Source organism: Syzygium oleosum, unplaced genomic scaffold (genome assembly GCF_021117445.2).
Source record: "Syzygium oleosum isolate NSW1041296 unplaced genomic scaffold, Sole_v2.1 Sole_v2.01, whole genome shotgun sequence".
In the NCBI taxonomy this organism is placed as follows: domain Eukaryota; kingdom Viridiplantae; phylum Streptophyta; class Magnoliopsida; order Myrtales; family Myrtaceae; genus Syzygium; species Syzygium oleosum.
In genome coordinates this window covers 24,544,186-24,564,399 of record NW_026607485.1, presented here as the reverse complement: position 1 = coordinate 24,564,399, position 20,214 = coordinate 24,544,186, and the positions used below count along the sequence as shown (strand labels likewise).

The 20,214-nt window shown below is 41.6% G+C and overlaps 1 protein-coding gene across 1 annotated transcript; it reads right to left on the bottom strand.

The window, feature by feature from the left end:
• Nucleotides 1-505: 505 nt before the first annotated feature.
• LOC115669202 (putative SWI/SNF-related matrix-associated actin-dependent regulator of chromatin subfamily A member 3-like 1) lies at nt 506-1,120 on the bottom strand. The gene is made up of 2 exons (XM_030590477.2): nt 1,049-1,120; nt 506-967 (listed from the first exon to the last, which is right to left on the bottom strand). Exons 1-2 carry the CDS (start codon nt 1,118-1,120, stop codon nt 506-508), a joined length of 534 nt encoding a protein of 177 aa, XP_030446337.2.
• Between the last annotated feature and the right edge of the window lie 19,094 nt (nt 1,121-20,214).

Sequence of the window (20,214 nt, the reverse complement as noted above, 5' to 3'; positions counted from 1 at the left end):
CATCGGCCGGCCAAAAGTCCTTATTTGAGAAGATTTGACCAGTTCAGGCCCTTATTTGAGAAAAATGAGGACACTTCATGCCCTTATTTGAAATTTTCCCTTTGATTAATGTGGTATTTAATTTAATTTAATTTTTTTGGGGTTGGAATGCGGTTTTTAATTGATTTTGAGTGTTTTGGGTGGACAAGAGAATTTAGAATTTGGGGGTTGGGCGTTTTTCGAAGACAGGAATTAAGACGCAAAGACAATCGATGTGAATATGTGAAGTGGTCTACTCCAAGGGTAAACTTTGGCCTACTCATTAAGTGGGCTATGATCGGGCATGCTCGAGCCCAAACCTCCTGAAGTCCTACCAAGAAACGCCTAAGCTTGCCCAGGCCCGCTAAAGGGAAAACGTGTACGGGCTAGCGGGGCACCATCTTTATAATTTTCTACATTTTTCAGCTGAAAAGATAAATGGACAAGATAAACAGATGGAAAATAAATTTATGTGGGATATGCTTTTTCATATTTTTCTCAAGATACTCAATGATTTGGGAGGCAATTCCCCGGTATTCTCCATATGAACCAACCAACCCAACTCCTGTTTCTGGTGCTCCAAGAGATGGGTCATTATGATCTCCGTCGGAGGCTCCAAGGCCTCCGGCTTCGCCTTCTTCCTAACATTACGGCCGACCAGCGTGAAACTCTTGTCCACACTTCTCACCTCCTTCCCCGCGGGCGGGATGAGCATCAAGTTGCCTCTCAAGATTGCCGACTTAACATGCTCAAAGTCAGCGACTCTGGCAACTACGTGAATTTGAGACTCGACGAAAATCAATTTTCGCACGCGAGGAACTCGGGGCACAATGGCCTCAACGAAGATGAGCTGAGAGTCGATAAGTGGGGCCAAGACTCGGGCAGCTGTGGCCTTGAGGTAACCAACCCTCACGCCCCTAGTATTGAGAACTAGGATGGCATTCGCATCCTTTATATTTGAGGGCTTGCGCACAAGTGCAAATCTCTCACGGGCGCTGATGTCGTTGTCTCCGCAGTGCTAGATGCTGACTATTTCGGCAAGGATGAAGCCGAGGAGGCTAGTCCCGGAGGGGGAAGCGACGGTATCGTCGAGGTCCCCCATGGTAGATGGAGACGGAGAAGGTCTGTAGGGTTCAGAGAGAATGTGGGTTGACGAGAGCTTCTGTACTTTGAAATCGGGGGTTCACAGAGAGAGAGGGGCGGAGAAGGTGACAGAGCGTCTCTATCTTGAACTTGAACTCAAAATAACTTGAAATTAATTGGTTAACCGTTGCAGAGTTTGAACTTTGAAATTAATCGGTTAACCGTTGCAGAGAATGAACGGCGGTGTCGTTTCTAACCGTTCGGGGTTGTTACACCAAAGGAAAAATAGGTTAATACACATCTCTAGTTTTTTAAATATTATTCACATGGCTCTACGTAAAAGCCGATATCCAAAGGATCAAATTGTCCTTCCAAATTCGTTTGAATATTTTGCTTAGGGTTTAGGTCAAAAGGAAAATTCTAAATAAAGGTATGAAGTGCCCTCATTTTCTCATATAACGGCTTGACCTTACTGGTCGGAGGGCACTTTCGTCCTTTACTTTTTTTGAATTTTCTTTTCCTTTTTATGTTTTTTTCTTTTCCCTCTGCCGGCGTTGAGCCAGGGCCGCCCTCGCCTGGGCTGCCCTCGCCCTCGCCTAGGGTCGGTGGAACTCGCCAGCGATGGCGGGGGAGGGAAGAGGGAAAAGAAAAGAAAAGAAAAAGAAAAGGAAAGTAAAAATATATGTATACTTACTTAAAAAAAATTTTGCTAAAATACCCCTTCTTTGAAGGCCGGAATAGTCATCGGCCGGCCAAAAGTCCTTATTTGAGAAGATTTGACCAGTTCAGGCCCTTATTTGAGAAAAATGAGGGCACTTCATGCCCTTATTTAAAATTTTCCATTTGGTTAACGTGGTATTTAATTTAATTTAATTTTTTTGGGAACGGAATGCGATTTTTTAATGATTTTGAGTGTTTTGGGTGGGCAAGAGAATTTAGAATTTGGAGAATGGGCGTTTTTCGAAGACAGGAATTGAGACGCAAAGACAATCGATGTGAATATGTAAAGTGGTCTACTCCAAGGGTAAACTTTTGCCTGCTCATCCTTACCAAAAAAACCTTTTGCCTGCTCATTAAGTGGGCTATGATCGAGCGTGCTCGAGCCCAAACCTCCTGTGGTCCTACTGAGGCACGCCTAAGCTTGCCCAGGCCCGCTAAGGGAAAAACGTGCGCGGGCTAGCGGGGCACCATCTTTATAATTTTCTAGATTTTTCAGCTAAAAAGATAAATGGACAAGATAAACAGATGGAAAATAAATTTATGTGGGATATGCTTTTTCATATTTTTCTCAAGATACTCAATGATTTTGGAGGCAATTCCCTTGTATTCTCCATATGAACCAACCAACCCAACTCCTGTTTCTGGTGCTCCAAGAGATGGGTCATTATGATCTCCGCCGGAGGCTCCAAGGGCTCCGGCTTCGCTTCTTCCTGACATTACGGTCGACCAGCGTGAAACTCTCATCCACGCTCCTCACCTCCTTCCCCGCAGGCGGGATGAGCATCAAGTTGCTTCTCAAGATTGCCGACTTAACGTGCTCAAAGTCGTTGACTCTGGCAACTACGTGAATTCGAGACTCGATGAAAAGCAATTTTCACACGCGAGGAACTCGGGGCACAATGGCCTCGACGGAGATGAGCTAAGAGTCGATAAGTTGGGCCAAGACTCGGGCAGCTATGGCCTTGATGTAACCGACCGTCACGCCCCTACTATTGAGGACTAGGATGGCATTCGCATCCTTTATATTTGAGGGCTCGCGCACAAGTGCAAATCTCTCGCGGGAGCTGATGTCGTCTCTGCAATGCCGGATGCTGACTATGTCGGCAAGGATGAAGCCGAGGAGTCTAGTCTCGAAGGGGGAAGTGACGGTATTGTCGAGGTTCCCCATCGTAGATGGAGACGGAGAAGGTCTGTAGGGTTCAGAGAGAATGTGGGTTGACGAGAGTTTCTCTACTTTGAAATCGGGCGTTCAGAGAGAGAGAGAGGCGGAGAAGGTGACAGAGCGTCTCTATCTTAAACTTGAACTCGAAATAACTTGAAATTGATCGGTTAACTGTTGCAAAGTTTGAACTTTGAAATTAATCGGTTAACCGTTGCAGAGAATGAATGGCGGTGTCGTTTCTAACCATTCGGGGTTGTTATACCAAAGGAAAAATAGGTTAATACACATCTCTAGTTTTTTAAATATTATTCACATGGCTCTACATGAAAGCCCATATCCAAAGGACCAAATTGTCCTTTCAAATTCATTTGAATATTTTGCTTAGGGTTTAGGTCAAAGGGAAAATTCTAAATAAGGGTTTGAAGTGCCCTCATTTTCTCATATAAGGGCCCGACCTTACTGGCCGGATGGCACTTTCATCCTTTACTTTTTTTGAATTTTCTTTTCCTTTTTCTATTTTTTTCTTTTCCCTCAGCCGGCGTCGAGCCAGGGCCGCCCTCGCCAGGGCCGCCCTCGCCCTCGCCTAGGGTCGGTGGAACTCGCCGGCGATGGCGGGGGGGGGAAGAGGGAAAAGAAAAGAAAAGAAAAAGAAAAGGAAAGTATATATATATATATATATATATATATATATATATATATACTTACTTAAAAAAAAATTTGCTACAATACCCCTTCTTCGAAGGCCGGAATAGTTATCGGCCGGCCAAAAGTCCTTATTTGAGAAGATTTGACCAGTTCATGCCCTTATTTGAGAAAAATGAGGGCACTTCATGCTCTTATTTGAAATTTTCCCCTTGGGTAACGTGGTATTTAATTTAATTTAATTTTTTTAGGGTCGAAATGCGGTTTTTAATTGATTTTGAGTGTTTTGGGTGGGCAAGAAAATTTAGAATTTGGGGGATAGGCGTTTTTCGAAGACAGGAATTGAGACGTAAAGACAATCGATGTGAATATGTAAAGTGGTCTACTCCAAGGGTAAACTTTGGCCTGCTCATTAAGTGGGCTATGATTAGGCGTGCTCGAGCCCAAACCTCCTGAGGTCCTACCGAGGCACGCCTAAGCTTGCCCCGGCCCTCTAAGGAAAAAATGTACGCGGGCTAGCGGGGCACCATCTTTATAATTTTCTAGATTTTTCAACTGAAAAGATAAATGGACAAGATAAACAGATGGAAAATAAATTTATGTGGGATATGCTTTTTCATATTTTTCTCAAGATACTCAATGATTTGGGAGACAATTCCCCTGTATTCTCCATATGAACCAACCAACCCAACTCCTATTTCTGGTGCTCCAAGAGATGGGTCATTATGATCTTCGCCAGAGGCTTCAAGGGCTCCGGCTTCGCTTCTTCCTGACATTACGGCCGACCAGCGTGAAACTCTCATCCACGCTCCTCACCTCCTTCCCCACGGGCGGGATGAGCATCAAGTTGCCTCTCAAGATTGCCAACTTAACGTGCTCAAAGTCGTCGACTCTGGCATCTACGTGAATTCGAGACTCCACGAAAACCAATTTTCGCATGCGAGGAACTCAGGGCACAATGGTCTCGACGGAGATGAGCTGAGAGTCGATAAGTGGGGCCAAGACTAGGGCAGCTGAGGCCTTGATGTAACCAACCCTCACACCCCTAGTATTGAGGACTAGGATGGCATTCGCGTCCTTTATATTTGAGGGCTCACGCACAAATGCAAATCTCTTGCAGGAGCTGATGTCATCTCTGCAGTTCTGGATGCTGACTATGTCGGCAAGGATGAAACCGAGGAGGCTAGTCCCAAAGGCGAAGTGACGGTATAGATGAGGTTCCCCATTGTAGATGGAGACGGAGAAGGTCTATAGGGTTCATAGAAAATGTGGGTTGACGAGAGCTTGTGTACTTTGAAATCAGGGGTTCACACAAAGAGAGAGAGAGGGGCGGAGAAGGTGACAGAGCGTCTCTATCTTGAACTTGAACTCGAAATAACTTGAAATTAATCGGTTTACCGTTGCAGAGTTTGAACTTTGAAATTAATCGATTAACCGTTGCAGAGAATGAACGGCGGTGTCGTTTCTAACCGTTCGGGGTTGTTACACCAAAGGAAAAATAGGTTAATACACATCTCTAGTTTTTTAAATATTATTCACATGGCTCTACGTAAAAGCCCATATCCAAAGGACCAAATTGTTCTTCCAAATTCGTTTGAATATTTTGCTTAGGGTTTGAGTCAAAAGGAAAATTCTAAATAAAGGTCTGAAGTGCCTTCGTTTTGTCATATAAGGGCCCGACCTTACTGGCCGAAGGGCACTTTCGTCCTTTACTTTTTTTGAATTTTCTTTTCCTTTTTATGTTTTTTTCTTTTCCCTCCGCTGGCATCAAGCCAGGGCCGCCCTTGCCTAGGCGACCCTCGCCCTCACCTATGGTCGGTGGAACTTGCCGGCGATGGCGGGGGAGGGAAGAGGGAAAAGAAAAGAAAAGAAAAGAAATAGAAAAGGACAGTAAAAAATATATATATACTTACTTAAAAAAAAAATTTGCTAAAATACCCCTTCTTCAAAGGCCGGATTAGTCATCGGCCGGCCAAAAGTCCTTATTTGAGACGATTTGACCAGTTCAGGCGCTTATTTGAGAAAAATGAGGGCACTTCATGCCCTTATTTAAAATTTTCCCTTTGGGTAATGTAGTATTTAATTTAATTTAATTTAAGGTGGAAATTTTGATGAGCGGTTGGAGTTGCCATGCATTCCTTGCCTGTGTTTCTTTTCCAGTCGTGTGGTCTTTCCGAAAAATTTGGAGACCGTGCCCGTTCTTTTCAATTTAGTAATAAGTTCTTTCCCTGTATTTACACAGGCTGCCAGGGAAACTCGAGCTCTTCAAGCTGCCAAAAATAAGTTAGAAAAGCAAGTGGAAGAACTTACGGGGAACTTACAACTGAAGAAACGCATAAGAGTAAGTCCCATGGCATTCTGTGCTTAAAATCTCTGTCAGCTATTGTTGCGGGATTGGATCTCTTATTCTAGGAAAAGAGATATTGTCAATATTGTATTTTTTATCTTACTACCTATTTAGGAGTGTTTTCCTATTTCAGGTTGCTTGTTACCTTTGTTGTAGCAACCTAATTCTGTATAAAAAGAAAGAATAATGGCAAAGCAAAAACTCACGACAAAAAGGAGAGAAACACCGTGAGAGATTTGTCCGAGGACGTAAGCTTATTGCTGAACCTCGTTAATTCTTGTGTGATATTTCTTTTGTGATTATCTAAAATTCAACATGGTATCAGAGCGAGTTACATCCTACTGATTTTCTGGTGGCTTGCTCGTGTTATTGCTGCACACTGCTTCAACACGAATTGTTGCAATTTCCCGTTGGTTGTTGTTTTTTTTTTATTTGCTCTGAGTCATGGGTGATAAAGAGCAAGCTATTGCGGAGTCATCAAAGACCGTTGTGCAGGAGGCACACAGTCAGCGACTCACGTCCTTGTTGCTGAATGGGAGGAACTTTCTGCCGTGGTCCCGAGCCGTCATGATTGCCCTTGGTGGATGATCTCGATTGGTTCACATCACTGATCGAACAAAAATTCCTCAAGAGTCTGATCCCTCTTTTGAGGAATGGCAAGCCAATGATCACAAAGTCATGACATGGCTTTTCAATTCTATGGAATCTCAAATATATGAGATCTTTGCCTATTCTCGATATCGCTCAAGCTCGTGGGAATCTCTCGATGAGATGTATGGCCAAGCTAATAATTCTTCTTGAATTTTTGAATTGCAAAGAAGGTTTGGCTTATTCCAAGCAAGGTGCGAATCAATCCTTTACTGAACATCTGGGTCACATGAAAAAACAATGGGATGAACTCCGCCAATATCGACCTGCCACCCAAACAATTGCTGATTATATCAAAAGAGAAGAGCAAGACAAAAATTTTCAGTTATTGGCAAGTCTTAAGCCTGAGTTTGAAGATACCAGGAAACAAATTTTATCAAGTCCCGTGCTTCCCTCCTTCAATTCGGTGTGCTCTACTGTACAAAATGAGGAGACCCGCAAGCAGGTCATGAATTTGGCTCCACCTCCACTCACGGCCATGGGGGAAAACTTGGCCCACAATGCTACAATCACCACTAGTGCCGCACCAAAAAATCAGCAAGGTGAGTCTAGTGCTTTGGTGTCCAGTGTGCGTTTTGCCAAGGGAAAATCCAAGAAATTAGTTCGCTTTCATTGCGATCACTGTAATCATGATGGGCACTCTAAAGACCGTTGTTGGGTTCTTTATCCACACCTTCGTCCCGCCAAATACAGAGGTCCGAATGCTCAGATTGCAATGCATAGTAATGGGGTAGAATTTCAGACCCAGTTGGAATCTCTTGCACTTCAAGTCCAGCAATTACTTTAGACCCATGGTCAGGGAGAAGCTTCTTTTACTACCTCGAACACTGCAAATCTTGCTAAGGCTTCGGGTAATGTGTATGCTAATTCTGCTCTTTCTCACACTCAGTTTATAGTTGATTCTAGGGCCACAGACCACATGTGTCATTCTCCCTATGTATTATCTAATATTACTTCAAGTAGCTTACATCCTGCTATTACTATTGCTAATGGTGGGCAAGTTCCTACTACGGGGAGTGGACAGCTCCAATTTTTTTCAAAACAGTCTGAGGCTTTATTGGTCCCTACATTATCATCTAATTTGATGTCAGTCAGTAAGTGTGCTAAACAGTGGAATTGCAATGTTATTTTTACTCCGCAAAAGGTGCTCTTCCAGGATCGCACTACCAAGAGGATGATTGGTGAAGGCACACTGAAGAATGGGTTGTACATGTTGGAGTCTCACCTTGCAATTTCGATGGCAAGTAAGGCTGTTGCCGACACGTCTCGCTTATGGCATTGGCGCATGGGTCATCCCTCTGATCGCGTACTCCGTATTCTTGACTTGTCCCTCAGTCATGATTCTAGCACTTGTGATCCCTGTCACTTTGCTAAGCAGCATAGACTGCCTTTTTCTCTTAGCACAAATAAATGTACTGAATTATTTGGTTTAGTACATTCTGATGTTTGGAGTTCTCCTATTATTTCTAAGGAAGGTTTTCACTATTTTGTCACATTTATTGATGATAAATCTCAAGCTACTTGGCTTTATATTCTTAAGTCAAAGACTGAAGTTCTTCGTGTCTTTCAAGAATTTTGCAAGATAGTAAAAATCAATTTAATACTCATCGGAAAGTTCTCCGTACGATACAATGGCACCGAATATACTAATCAACAGTTCAAAATTTTTTACACAACTTGGGCATCCTTCATCAGACCTCTTGTGTTGGTACTCCTCAACAGAATGGCATTGCTGAACGAAAAAATCGCCATATTCTTGAAATAACTCGGGCTTTATTGTTCTCTGGTCACTTGCCAAAAACCTATTGGGTCGATGCTGTTCTCACGGCTTGTTACTTAATTAACCGACTCCCTAGTCGGGTTTTGGGCTACATGACCCCTATGGCAGTGTTACATGGTCGGAAATTCGACCTTTCTCATTTGAGGATATTTGGGTGCATCTGCTATGTTCATTCTCAAACCGGTGGTAAACTTGATCCTCGTGCTAGGAAGTGTGTGTTTGTTGGGTATTCCTCCGTCAAGAAAGGCTACCGGTGTTACGACCCGAGTACCCACCGAGTATATATCTCTCGTGATGTGTTTTTTGATGAAGCTCATATGTTCTTCTCTGACAGGAACCAAACTCAGGGGGAGTACACTGATGACTATAGAGAATTCTCTCTTGATTTTGTTCCTGTCCCAATACCTCCCGAGGAGACGCCATATGTCAGGAGTCCTACAGGTTCTGCAAGCTCATGCCCAGAAGTGGTTCATGACCACTCACGTGATTCTGATATCACCGCTAATAGTGATGCCTTCCCAGCTGCTAATTCAGAAGTTGTTCCTGAGGGTATAATGAATGAAAATGCAGCAGAAGAGGTGCCAACAGCTATTTCACTTCGAAGGTCATCACGTGTTACTCGACCTTCAACACGTCTTCGGGATTTCTCCACTTATTACACTGTTCATCATCCTATCCAGAAATTTATTGGGTATGACAAAATTTCTCATAACCACTTCAGTTTTTTATCTGCTATTGAGGAGCAACAGGAACCTACTAGCTACTTGGAAGCAAAGGATAAAGGTGTATGGATTGACGCCATGAAAGATGAACTTCAAGCCTTGGATCGTAATCACACTTGGGAGTTGGTACAATTGCCAAAGGAGAAAAACACTATTGGATGTCGATGGATTTACAGAATCAAGTATAATAGTGATGGTTCTATTGAGAGATATAAAGCTCGCCTTGTTGCCAAAGGATACACTCAGACATATGGGATAGACTACAAAGAGACCTTCGCACCAATGGTAAAAATGAACACGGTAAGAGTGTTGTTGTCTGTAGCTGTTAATTGTGGATGGTCTTTGTTTCAGATGGATGTAAAAAATGCCTTCCTTCATGGAGATTTAGAAGAAGAAGTGTATATGGATCTTCCTCCAGGACATCCCTTGCAAAATAAGGATGGAGTTGTGTGTAGATTAAAGAAAGCATTATATGGACTTAAACAGTCGCCTAGAGCCTGGTACGGTAAGCTCAGTTTGGCACTCATCAAGTTCGGCTTCAAAAGAAGTGCTGCAGACTCGTCGATGTTTACTAAAGCCGACAATCAAGGTATTGTTGTCATTCTGGTTTATGTCGATGACATTGTTATTACTGGTAGTAACTCATCTGGAATTGAAACACTCAAACTTCATTTGAGCAAGGAATTTGATATTAAAGATCTTGGCAAATTGAAGTATTTCTTGGGTATTGAAGTGGCAAGTTCTCACAGAGGAATATTCTTATCGCAAAGAAAATATGTTCTTGACTTGCTAAAGGAAACTGGCAAGCTTGGAGTCAAACCGGCCAATATACCTATGGATTATAGCAGTAAGTTTGTTTCTAACAATACACCATTACAGGATATTGGGCAATTTCAGCGACTAGTAGGACGGCTAATTTACTTAACCATTACTAGGCCTGATATTGCTTATTCCGTCAGTTATGTGAGTCAGTTTATGCAGAATCCAACACAGGGGCATATGGAATTGATAAACCACCTGCTTCGGTACTTAAAAGCTTCACCAGGAAGAGGAATATTGATGAAGAATAATGGTCACACAGAGATTGTTGGGTATACTGATGCAGACTGGGCTGGAAATCCTGTGGATAGGAAATCTACTACAGGTTTTTGCACATTTGTGGGTGGAAATATTGTTACTTGGAAAAGCAAAAAAGCAAAATGTTGTTGCTCGTTCTAGTGCAGAGGCCGAGTACAGGGCCATGGCTACCACAACATCCGAAATTGTATGGCTGCGATTATTGCTTCAGGAATTGGGATGTGAGACTACGACTAAAGCTACAAAGTTGTTTTGTGACAACCAAGCAGCAACACACATTGCCTCTAATCCTGTTTTTCATGAGAGGACTAAACACATAGAGGTGGATTGTCACTTCGTGAGGGAGAAGGTTCAAGATAAGACAATTGAGACTCCTTACACTCGTAGTGAAGATCAGCTTGCGGATATTTTCACCAAAGCTCTTCCCAAAGGAGCATTCCAAGATATGGTGAACAAGTTGACCTTTGACAATGTCTTCGCTCCAACTTGAGGGGGAGTGTTGCAGGATTGGATCTCTTATTCTAGGAAAAGAGATATTGTCAATATTGTATTTTTTATCTTACTACCTATTTAGGAGTGTTTTCCTATTTCCGGTTGCTTGTTACCTTTGTTGTATAAAAAGAAAGAATAATGGCAAAGCAAAAACTCACGACAAAAAGGAGAGAAACACTGTGAGAGATTTGTCCGAGGACGTAAGCTTATTGCTGAACCTCGTTAATTCTTGTGTGTTATTTCTTTTGTGATTATCTAAAATTCAACAGCTATGGTATAGCTTTTAACTTTTGATTTTATTTGCCGAAGTTATGGTCCGATGGAGTTATTGCTGTTCCATTTGCATGGAGGGCAAGGCTATACATGTGCTGCTCATTGGTTGGAGGTCTTCCTCCACAGTATAAGGACTAGGTTTGGCTGTCTCGTTTCCAGTGCATGCAAGATTAAGGCCTCGGACAAATATAAGAGGCATCTCATAACCTTGGTGTGACTTGGCAATTTTTTTAGCATGAGGCAACTGAAAGGACTTAATTGTTTCCTTGAGGGTTAGTCAGCGAAAAGTTACTTGATAGCTAGCTAGTTATCTATTGCTTCGTTCGGAAGTTTTCATATCTTGTTACTTTGTGGCTTAGAATCGGAGGAATTTGTTGAGAAGCGGTAACGAGTTTCTCAGGCAATTGTTCGTGTAATGTATACATATCGTATATGTTTTAAGAGTGTGTTTTCTTCCTACAAATCAATTTTCAAGAAAATGTTTTCCCCTTTTCAAGTTAGGGAATTAGTTTTCCTAACTTTAAACATGCATATTTTCTTTGACCGTAAATGGTTTTTCGTCGACTGATCATTTTCAGCAAACTAAACGCGTAAAAGTCCAGAAAACTAATTCACAGAAAAAAAATTTTCACTCCCATTTATTATTCGTTTTGCTAAAATTTGCAGGCTGATTTAGAAGAGCCGAAGAATCAAGAAAATGTAAAACTGCAGTCTACTTTGAAAGACATACAACTTAAATTCAAGGAAACCAAAGAGTTGTTTTTAAGGGAACTGGAAGCTGCAAAAAGAGCAGCCGAGATATACCCTCTTATACAGGAGATTCCAGTCATTGATCATACAATGATGGAGAAGCTTTCATGTGAAAACGAAAAACTCAAGGTAAGATAGTTGGAGCAGTACCTGCATGTTCACCATCATCCACTTATGAGAGTGATAAAATGTTAATAGGTTTGTTTGGGGGTCCCATCTTTTATATTGGGAATTGCCTTTTTCCACAAATTGCAGGGTTTGGTCAATTCTCTGGAAAAGAAAATTGATGATACTGAGAAAAAGTATGAGGAGACAAAAAGGATTAGTGAAGAAAGACCGAAGCAAGCTCTGGAGGCAGAGTCAAAGATAATTAAGATGAAGACGGATGTGCGAAGGTTCGTTTCTTCTTGCTTGCTATGGTTGCTATCCGTGTTAAAAATGGATAATGCAATGTTAAACCAGTCAATTGGTTTCCAGTTTTCTACTTTTTCCTCTTTTTGGATTTCTCCTTAGTTCTCAAGTCAAAGACGTTTTTTCTTCCTATCTGAAGGCCGGTCGAGAAAATCTCTGACATGGAAAATGAGAACCAAATATTTTGGCAACATGTAATCGAGGAGAATGGGACAAATGTAATACAACGCAACTTTAGCATCTCCACTCATGGTTCTGGATGTACATTACCGTATCTCACTTTGTGTATCTGTTTTTTAAAATATTTATAGGCAGGAAACCCCGAGCGAAACGCCTGAATGCCAACAGGAATGTACCTAAATAAATCAGGGCGTGCCTTTTCTTATATTTTCCTCTCTCTTCATGGTTAGCCTGTGTTCTATTTTTGTTGATCGAATATCTTGAATTTGTAGGAGAACATCGATGCTGTTATTAACTGTGTCGTGGAGAAGAAAATTGGCTTCAGCCATGGGAAGCCTATAGCTGCATTTACGATTCATAAGTGTCTTCTCCATTGGAAGTCCTTTGAAGCTGAAAGGACTAGTTGTCGCGACCCGCCAGAATTTCCCCGAAAGGGATGGGGGAAAATGGTGTAGCATGGTACGCGCTAAGCCTAGATATGAGACTTAACTTGAGCTCTCCCAAACACATACTATATCATGACTTGTGGTTTAGGTTTTTAACTTGCAAGTAATTTTTATCTAGGAGTCGCCACTAATCAATTTGGGTTGGGTCGATAAGACACCCAAGTAAAGTAGTGGGAGAATTGTCTTACTTCTGCGAACCAGAGATTAAATGAGTTCGAGAACTTGATTACACTAGTTGAGTGACTAGTGCCCTTTTGGTACCTTTCATCCTCCTCATTTCAGAAAATATTTGTTAGGCAGTTTGGATTAATTTTAGAACCTATCTCCTAACATGTGAGGTGATCAAACGAGTGCATAATCATTAAAGATTAGCAGTCAAACTAGATATGTAGCCCGGGGTTCTAACCCTAACTAAGGCGACGACATTCAATACATGACAATTTATTCAATTATATACTAATTAGAAATAATGTGCATAATGATAATACAACAGTAGTAAAAATAACATCCAAAATCTTATTGTATAGTCCTATAAGCTTATCCGATTTAAACATGATTATTAATCAAATAATTTACATAATTTAGAAAATTATTAGAAAATGCTAATTTCTAAACTATTTCCTAATTTTAAAAGAAATAAAAAAAGGATTATATATATTTTTATTATTATTTTAAAATAATATTTTTAATTAAAATAATATAATATTCAATCGGGTCAGGTCAGCGGATCCGGATCGGGTAAGAACCGACCCAAGTCAACAGACCTGACCCAAAGGCGTTGACCCGGGTCGGATATCCGGATCTGAATCAGGTCGGGGTCAAACCTGGGTTGTTGACCTGGGTCCTGAACCAGATCGGGCCCGGTGGAAAATGACAAAATAGGGCTGACAGAACTGGTCTGTCGGCCGGTTCAGTTCAAATTCCGGCGATTCAGGCTCGGGGTCATTGGCCGAGCAAAAATCAAGCGATTTGCCAGCTATTTCGCACGGCCTTTGGCCTCAATCTCCTCAGCACTTCAAGCTGAGGAGATTGGGAGCGATGGTTTGCCGGATGGCCGATTGGAGAGGTCGCCGGTCAAGCTCCGATCAATGCATTATGATCGGGGAAACTAGTTCATAACTTCCTTGACTAGTTGAAAACTGCCCTAGTTGAAATGAAAATAACGATTTTTGTAAGTAAATTCGGAATACTAACCAATGCCGAGGTGCAAACTGGTGTCTAGAGTTCACACTTGATGTACAAAACGTGTTTTCGAAAGAGTAAATAGAGTAGTGCGAAATCCTAACGAGATGGAAACTTATTTCGTAAAAGTTTTTAAAAAGATGGGTTAAAACCACTAATGATTTCAAAGATGTCACGTTTACACCAAACTAAGTTTCGTGTAAAAAAAATTTCAAAATGATACATTCGTGATTAATCTACCAAAATCTTAGGGAGTTTGGGGTTTGGGGCAAAATTAATGTTTTAACATATTTTCGAAACGTAAGCGAGTTTGGGGAAAAATCAGCAGATTTCCCAATCTCACTGCATTTTCAGATGGGAAAATGATGCAAACAGCCATTGAACTTTGGCCCAATGTTCAATTTAGTCCTTAAAATTTTAATTTATTCAATATGGTACATGAACTTTTGGTACATGTTCAATTCAGTCCCTAAATTATATGAAAATATTCAATGTGCTACATTGAGCGTTTCATATAATTTAGAAACTATACCAAATATGTATCAAAAGTCGAGAAATCATATTGAATAAATTAAAATTTCAGAGACTTCATTAAATATTATATTAAAGTTTATAGACTATATTGAATAAATTAAAATTTCACCATTTTATGCAATTATTTTTTCCGATCGTCGCTCGTCATTCATGTGAAAAAGCCGTAACCATTGGATAAATAGCACCGCTGACTCCGTCAGTCAAGGCCCCAACTCCGACTCCTGTGGGTCCCCCCAACTCCGACTCCTGTGGGTCCCCCCAACCCGACATCACTCCACATCCGACGGCCACGATCGCACCGAACGTCGGCCCCCTCGATCCCCGCCGTCCCCTGCCCCCTTCCTCCAAAATCATTTTCCCACGTTTCCCCCCAAGCACCCCCCACCGTCGCGAACCGCACGTCCTTTCTGTCGTGATGCCAGGAGGGACGCGGGACGCGCTTCGACGCGCCCCGTCGCGTCTTGTCGTCACGCAACAAGCTAGCGTAACGCCTTGTCGGCGGGAGGACGCGTGTCGCTCACGTCCTCCCCGGTGACAGTGGGGAAAGGGGCTCCCGTGCGTTAATCTAATGAGCTAAGGAAGCCCCCCGATGTCGAATTCCTTCGAAAGTCGAGACTTTTCGGGGGCAAGGCACATATTATAAGGACGTTGAATATTCTGTTTTTTCTTTTTTTTATTATTTTAATTCTCTTCGCAACGTGGCTAAAGTTTTAAATTTACCTGCGCTTTTACTTACGGTGTTTTGATTTTTGAAAATGCCGAGCGGGTTCGTACGACGGTCTAATTCGATTTGATAGCGATGCTATTATTATCCCATTTTGAATCTCAGAGGTTTACGGTATTTTTTTCGCCGAGAGCGAAAAAACACCAAAAACCTTAAATCATACCCGATATATTTACCTTAAATTTCTTTTCATAACTTAAAAAATCCAAAAACTTGTATCCGTGTGAAACAGTTATCCTTCGTCAAATATCTGTCAATGTGAACCGTTACAAATCTGCCTGCGTGGACGCAAGAGAGCAAACGGTATTGACATGACGCTCATGTGGCTTGAGTGAAATAAAAACGACATTATTTTAGCTGAAAAATCATTTAACGAAACCTTGACGGATGGTAAATGCGTCGTATAGGTACGAGTTTTTGGTTTTTTTATAGCACAATATACAAATTCAGGGTAAATGTGTCGCGATCGGTATAGTTCGGACTTTTTTATGTCATAAAAAAAGTTTAAAGTAAATATGTCATAATAGGCATAATTTAAAGTTTTCTTTGTAGCTTTTTTATAACGTACAAGACACCATGACGAGTTTAATTTGTAAAAACTAGAAATAGAAATGGCTGCGGATGAAGTGATGCATATCTCGATATGATTATTAGGTATCATATTTACGAATGCCGATATATATATATATATATATTGGTTAGAAATGAATGCCGAATTTGAGTTATTTGAATCCAGAAGAGATGGTCTCGGACATTGACCATCGAGCTTCAATCTTAGCCCTGTTACCTAGTTAAGGAAGTTATCGACTGGTGACAAAAAGGAGAATGTCACTAATTTGATTGAGCTAGGTCTCCGGTCGAGGGAACCGAGGCACTACCAACCAACAGCCCCACCAACTCCGTTAGCATCTTCAGAGCAGTGTTAGGCCCACCACCCCCTTCATATCACGAAACTTTCTATGCATGACCAAAGATGGGGGTAGACTCAACCCCGCGGACTCGACACGCCATGATGTTAGTAATGGCTTTGATTAACCTTGCTAAAAGATTAGAGTTTTCCCTCTTTGCATAAATAAAGCTGTGCCCCGATGTCAATTTGATCCTATTATCTATGAGCTTTGACGTTAACGAATATCCGACATCTTAATCTGGACCATCCTACATTTTCAAGATGATGTGCTGCGTTACGTAAATACCAATCTTTTTATGAGCCGATGATGGTTTTTATGCATGTTTCGTAGCCAGAAACAATTGTGTGGCCAAAGTGATTTATGTGCATTAGGGTATGAGATGGTATGTAGCAAATCCAACTCTAACTTAGTGGTTATTTCTCAAGCGCAACTTATTAATTAGTCGAGCCTACTCAGTTTGAGAAAAGTTTGAATCGAGCTGGAATTACTTAGCAAAATCTAAGTTTCAATCAAAATACTCAACTCAATCATCTCAAGAATTCATTTTTTCTCCCAAAGTTCATGAATCTAAAGCTATATAGACTTTTGTATTTTGCTTTTGCTTAATTTTAATCCTGGGGTCAATGTACTTTGACTTTTTCTTCACTTAACACATCTGGAATTTTCACAATATACAAATAGTGACACGCTAATTCGCATATCATATTCCATAATTTTTTGCTTGCTGGAAAGTAAAACGTTGCTTTTGAAAGTAAGCAAATAGGTACCTAGACAATATGTTGATGCATCCGTAAAAGTAAGGAACATGAAAAATGAAAATGTATTTTTATTTATTTATGAGAACACAAGTTGATGCTTGCACTACATAATATAATTTAGCTTTATCGCAAGCGAGTCGAGTTAAATTTAAGCTCAAATTGAGCTCAATTGTAGAGTCAAAGATTTATCTTTTGTTAAGATCACAATCTGTCATCGTACCTTAAACGACGCTAAATCAACTTAACTCAATAGCTCTACTGATGTTACTTCATTTTTCGGTTGAACGAACTTACGATTTGGGTTCCTCATTCCGTTGACGTCATCAAAAGTGAGAATCACGTTCATCGTAACTCTAGCATTTCACAAAAAAACGAGGACGAAGCAGAAGAAAATTCTATGATCTTACCACCTCTTTTCGATTTAGCCTTTTCGACCTTATAATTTACCCAGTGTCATCTGTAACACACGACCGACTATATGTCCCGGGGAGGGTTGCAGTGGTCGAAATTCCTTAACCCCATCTCGTTGCTTGACGATCAAAGTACAAATTCCTTCGAAAAAAATTCAAATGGCTTCGAGGAAACAGAACAATAATAAAGAAAAGAAAAGGAAAAAAGAATTTCTTACTCAAGGAAACATCGTCTTTATGGCATCTCGTGAAATTCAATTTCCGAGTGCGAGATTAATTATTTTTCCTTTTTTTCCCGGGGGTTAAAAGCCAAAAAAAAAGGAGCATGTAAATAAATTCCGACCATTATCTACCGCCTCCGAGATTTGGAGTTTTCCCCTAGATTCGGGCAGTAACTCGCGGGGCGGGGCGGGGCGGGGCGGGGATCCGATCCGACCGCGTGTGAGCTGTCCCGACCGCACGCGCACCGAGGCCAATCTCGGAATTTCACCGAATAAAATCACGCGAGGGGCGTTTCAATTCGCCTTAATCAGGCCCCTAATCACGAGCTTATGGTAATTAATTAAACTCTCGAGCCTCGGCTTTTGACGAAAAGCCCAACGAGGTGGGGAGGAGGGAAGGCGCAGCAGCAGAAGAAGAAGAAGAAGCAGAAGAGGAAGAGGAAGAAGCAACCGCAGGAATAAAAAAAAAAAAGTCTTTCGAAGAGTTTAAGGAAAGGAAGAGAGGAGGCAGAGGAAGAGCGAAGAAGCGCACGCGAAAACAGCTCCGAAACAATCTCTGCGAATCCGATATTCTCTCTCCGTCTCTCCGTTCGAGGAGCTCGAAGCTCTTCGATTTGTGAAGTGATCTGTCTTCCTTCGGAGGAGTGAATCGGAAGCTGGCTGCGCGGAAGCGAAGGGAGTAGTCGATTGGATGATCTTGTTCTGGAGGACTGGGAGCAGATCGAGGGAGGGAAGGGGAAGTTTCTGACTAGATCGAGGGAGGGAAGAAATGGTGAGCACGCTGTCTGATCCTTCGCTGGCTTTTCTGGTTTCGTCTCGGCTGTCTTTTGCGGGACTTTCGGGTTCTGTTTTTTCGCCCTTTTTTTTTTCCTTCTTCCTGGGCGAGTAGATTTCGGCAGGATTTGGTTGTTGACTCGTTTCTTCAGTCCGTGGAGTGATCCGTCTGTTTAGCTGAATCTTTCGGGCAATGCAAACTGCCCGTGGTATCGTGTTTCCGCGTGTTTCCCGGAATATGGCGTTCTACATTGCGGTAGCTCGCGAATCTGAATGTGGTGTTCGGTGTTTTGACGATGGCGAAAGAGTGGTTTGCGTGAGAAAGATTTGAATTTTGACTAGGCTGTGGTGGAGTGGTAATCGTTTTGTCGATCAGAATGGGTTCTGCGTTGGACATTTTGGGTGATTGTAGGGGCGCTTCCTTCGCCGGTTTCAGCCGCATTTTTGGGCTGAGACCGGGCAATGAAAGTGCACTTGATTCATCAGTTGATGAAACCGGAAAGATTGAAGATACCATAAATTCTTTTAGTGGAAGCTGGGGTTTGACTTGAATTTGGGCTCGACTGGAAGGTGCAGATTGGCAAAGTTCGACATGAGTTCTCTAGGGAAATGAGATTAATGGATGACGGGCTCAATTGAAACACTATGGCATTCTATTCTTTTTAGTTTTTTTTTTTTTAATAACATGGCTTGTTTATCCTGTTTTTCATTTCACAGAGCAAAACAGAGAAAAATCGTATGTACTTCTCTACTAGACTGAATCTCCAGAAAACTTTGCTCATAAAAAACAATAACAACAAAACCAAGCCTTATCCCATGAAGTGGGGTTGGCTATACGAATCCAGTTACGGCAATGGGTTCGTATTTCTATTCAGTCTCTTGTAAGCTCTAGGTGCTCTATATCTTTCCTCGTCGTCTTATTTGATGTCTTTCTAAGACTTCTCCTGCCCCTTCTAGCTCGAGTCTCCATCCCCTGATTATGCTGGAGTTAAAGGCCTTAAGTTAACATGACCACACGATCTCAAATGAGCTTATGGCTTACCCTCATTGGAGCCACGCCAATTTTTCCTTAAATAATTTCATGTCTAATCCTATCCTTTCTTGTGTGTTTCTATATCCAACCAAGTAGTCTCATCTCTACCAGTCATTATCCGTGCATATTGGTGTGTAACTGCCCAGCACCCTGTCCTCAAAGCATTCCTAGCCTTATTGCCACGCTATATTCTCTGTAGCTTAAGCGGCATTCTCTGGAAAATTGCTCACTTGTTGAAATCCAGTTTTAGCACAAAGCATTTGAATCTTTAGTATCTCTTACTCCAATTGTGTAAATACATTGCTATCCAGACGTACTTGGAAGGGCTGATATCTGTAAGTTGCTTTTATGCTGGCCGGCCTCCATGTCTGTTTCGCGCGTGGATGCAAGTAGAGATCATGCCTTCTACTGCAAGCGAAGTTCAATTTTGGAGGAAATAGTTTTTCCAAACATAAAAACCTGGTTGCTGGTCTCTATGTCTGTTTCACATGTAGATGCAAGTAGAGATCATGCCTTCTACTGCAAGCAAAGTTCAACTTTGGAGGAAATAGTTTTTCCAAACATAAAAACCTGGTTATCAACGTTTTCTTAGCCTAGAGTGGCGTTTTACGAAGTTGAACTTTTTCCGAAGTGCACATTCCATCCAGTTATAACCGACTCCTTCTCATTTTTCTGAATCATAACAAATTCTGTAAATCCTAGTCTAGATTTTGTCTGTGTCTGTTCTATTTTGGATGTGCTTTAAGTTCATTAAAACTCTGATGTTACCTTTAATTGGGGTTCTATTTGGGACCTGTAATTTGTATGCTTTAACCTTGCGCCAGCTCTTCTGTGTTGATGTGGGACACAATGCCTTAATCGATAGAGGCTTCAGCGAACCAATATCATCAGACTTCCTAATTTTTTTTCTGTCTGT

What these genes read in the sequence shown, in the direction of transcription:
- LOC115669202 (XM_030590477.2), bottom strand. Translation starts at nt 1,120, where the DNA reads ATGGGGGACCTCGACGATACCGTCGCTTCCCCCTCCGGGACTAGCCTC. An exon ending in GCTTCATCCTTGCCGAAATA is followed by an intron (nt 968 to 1,048) that starts GTCAGCATCTAG and finishes TCAAATATAAAG; the next exon opens with GATGCGAATGCCATCCTAGT.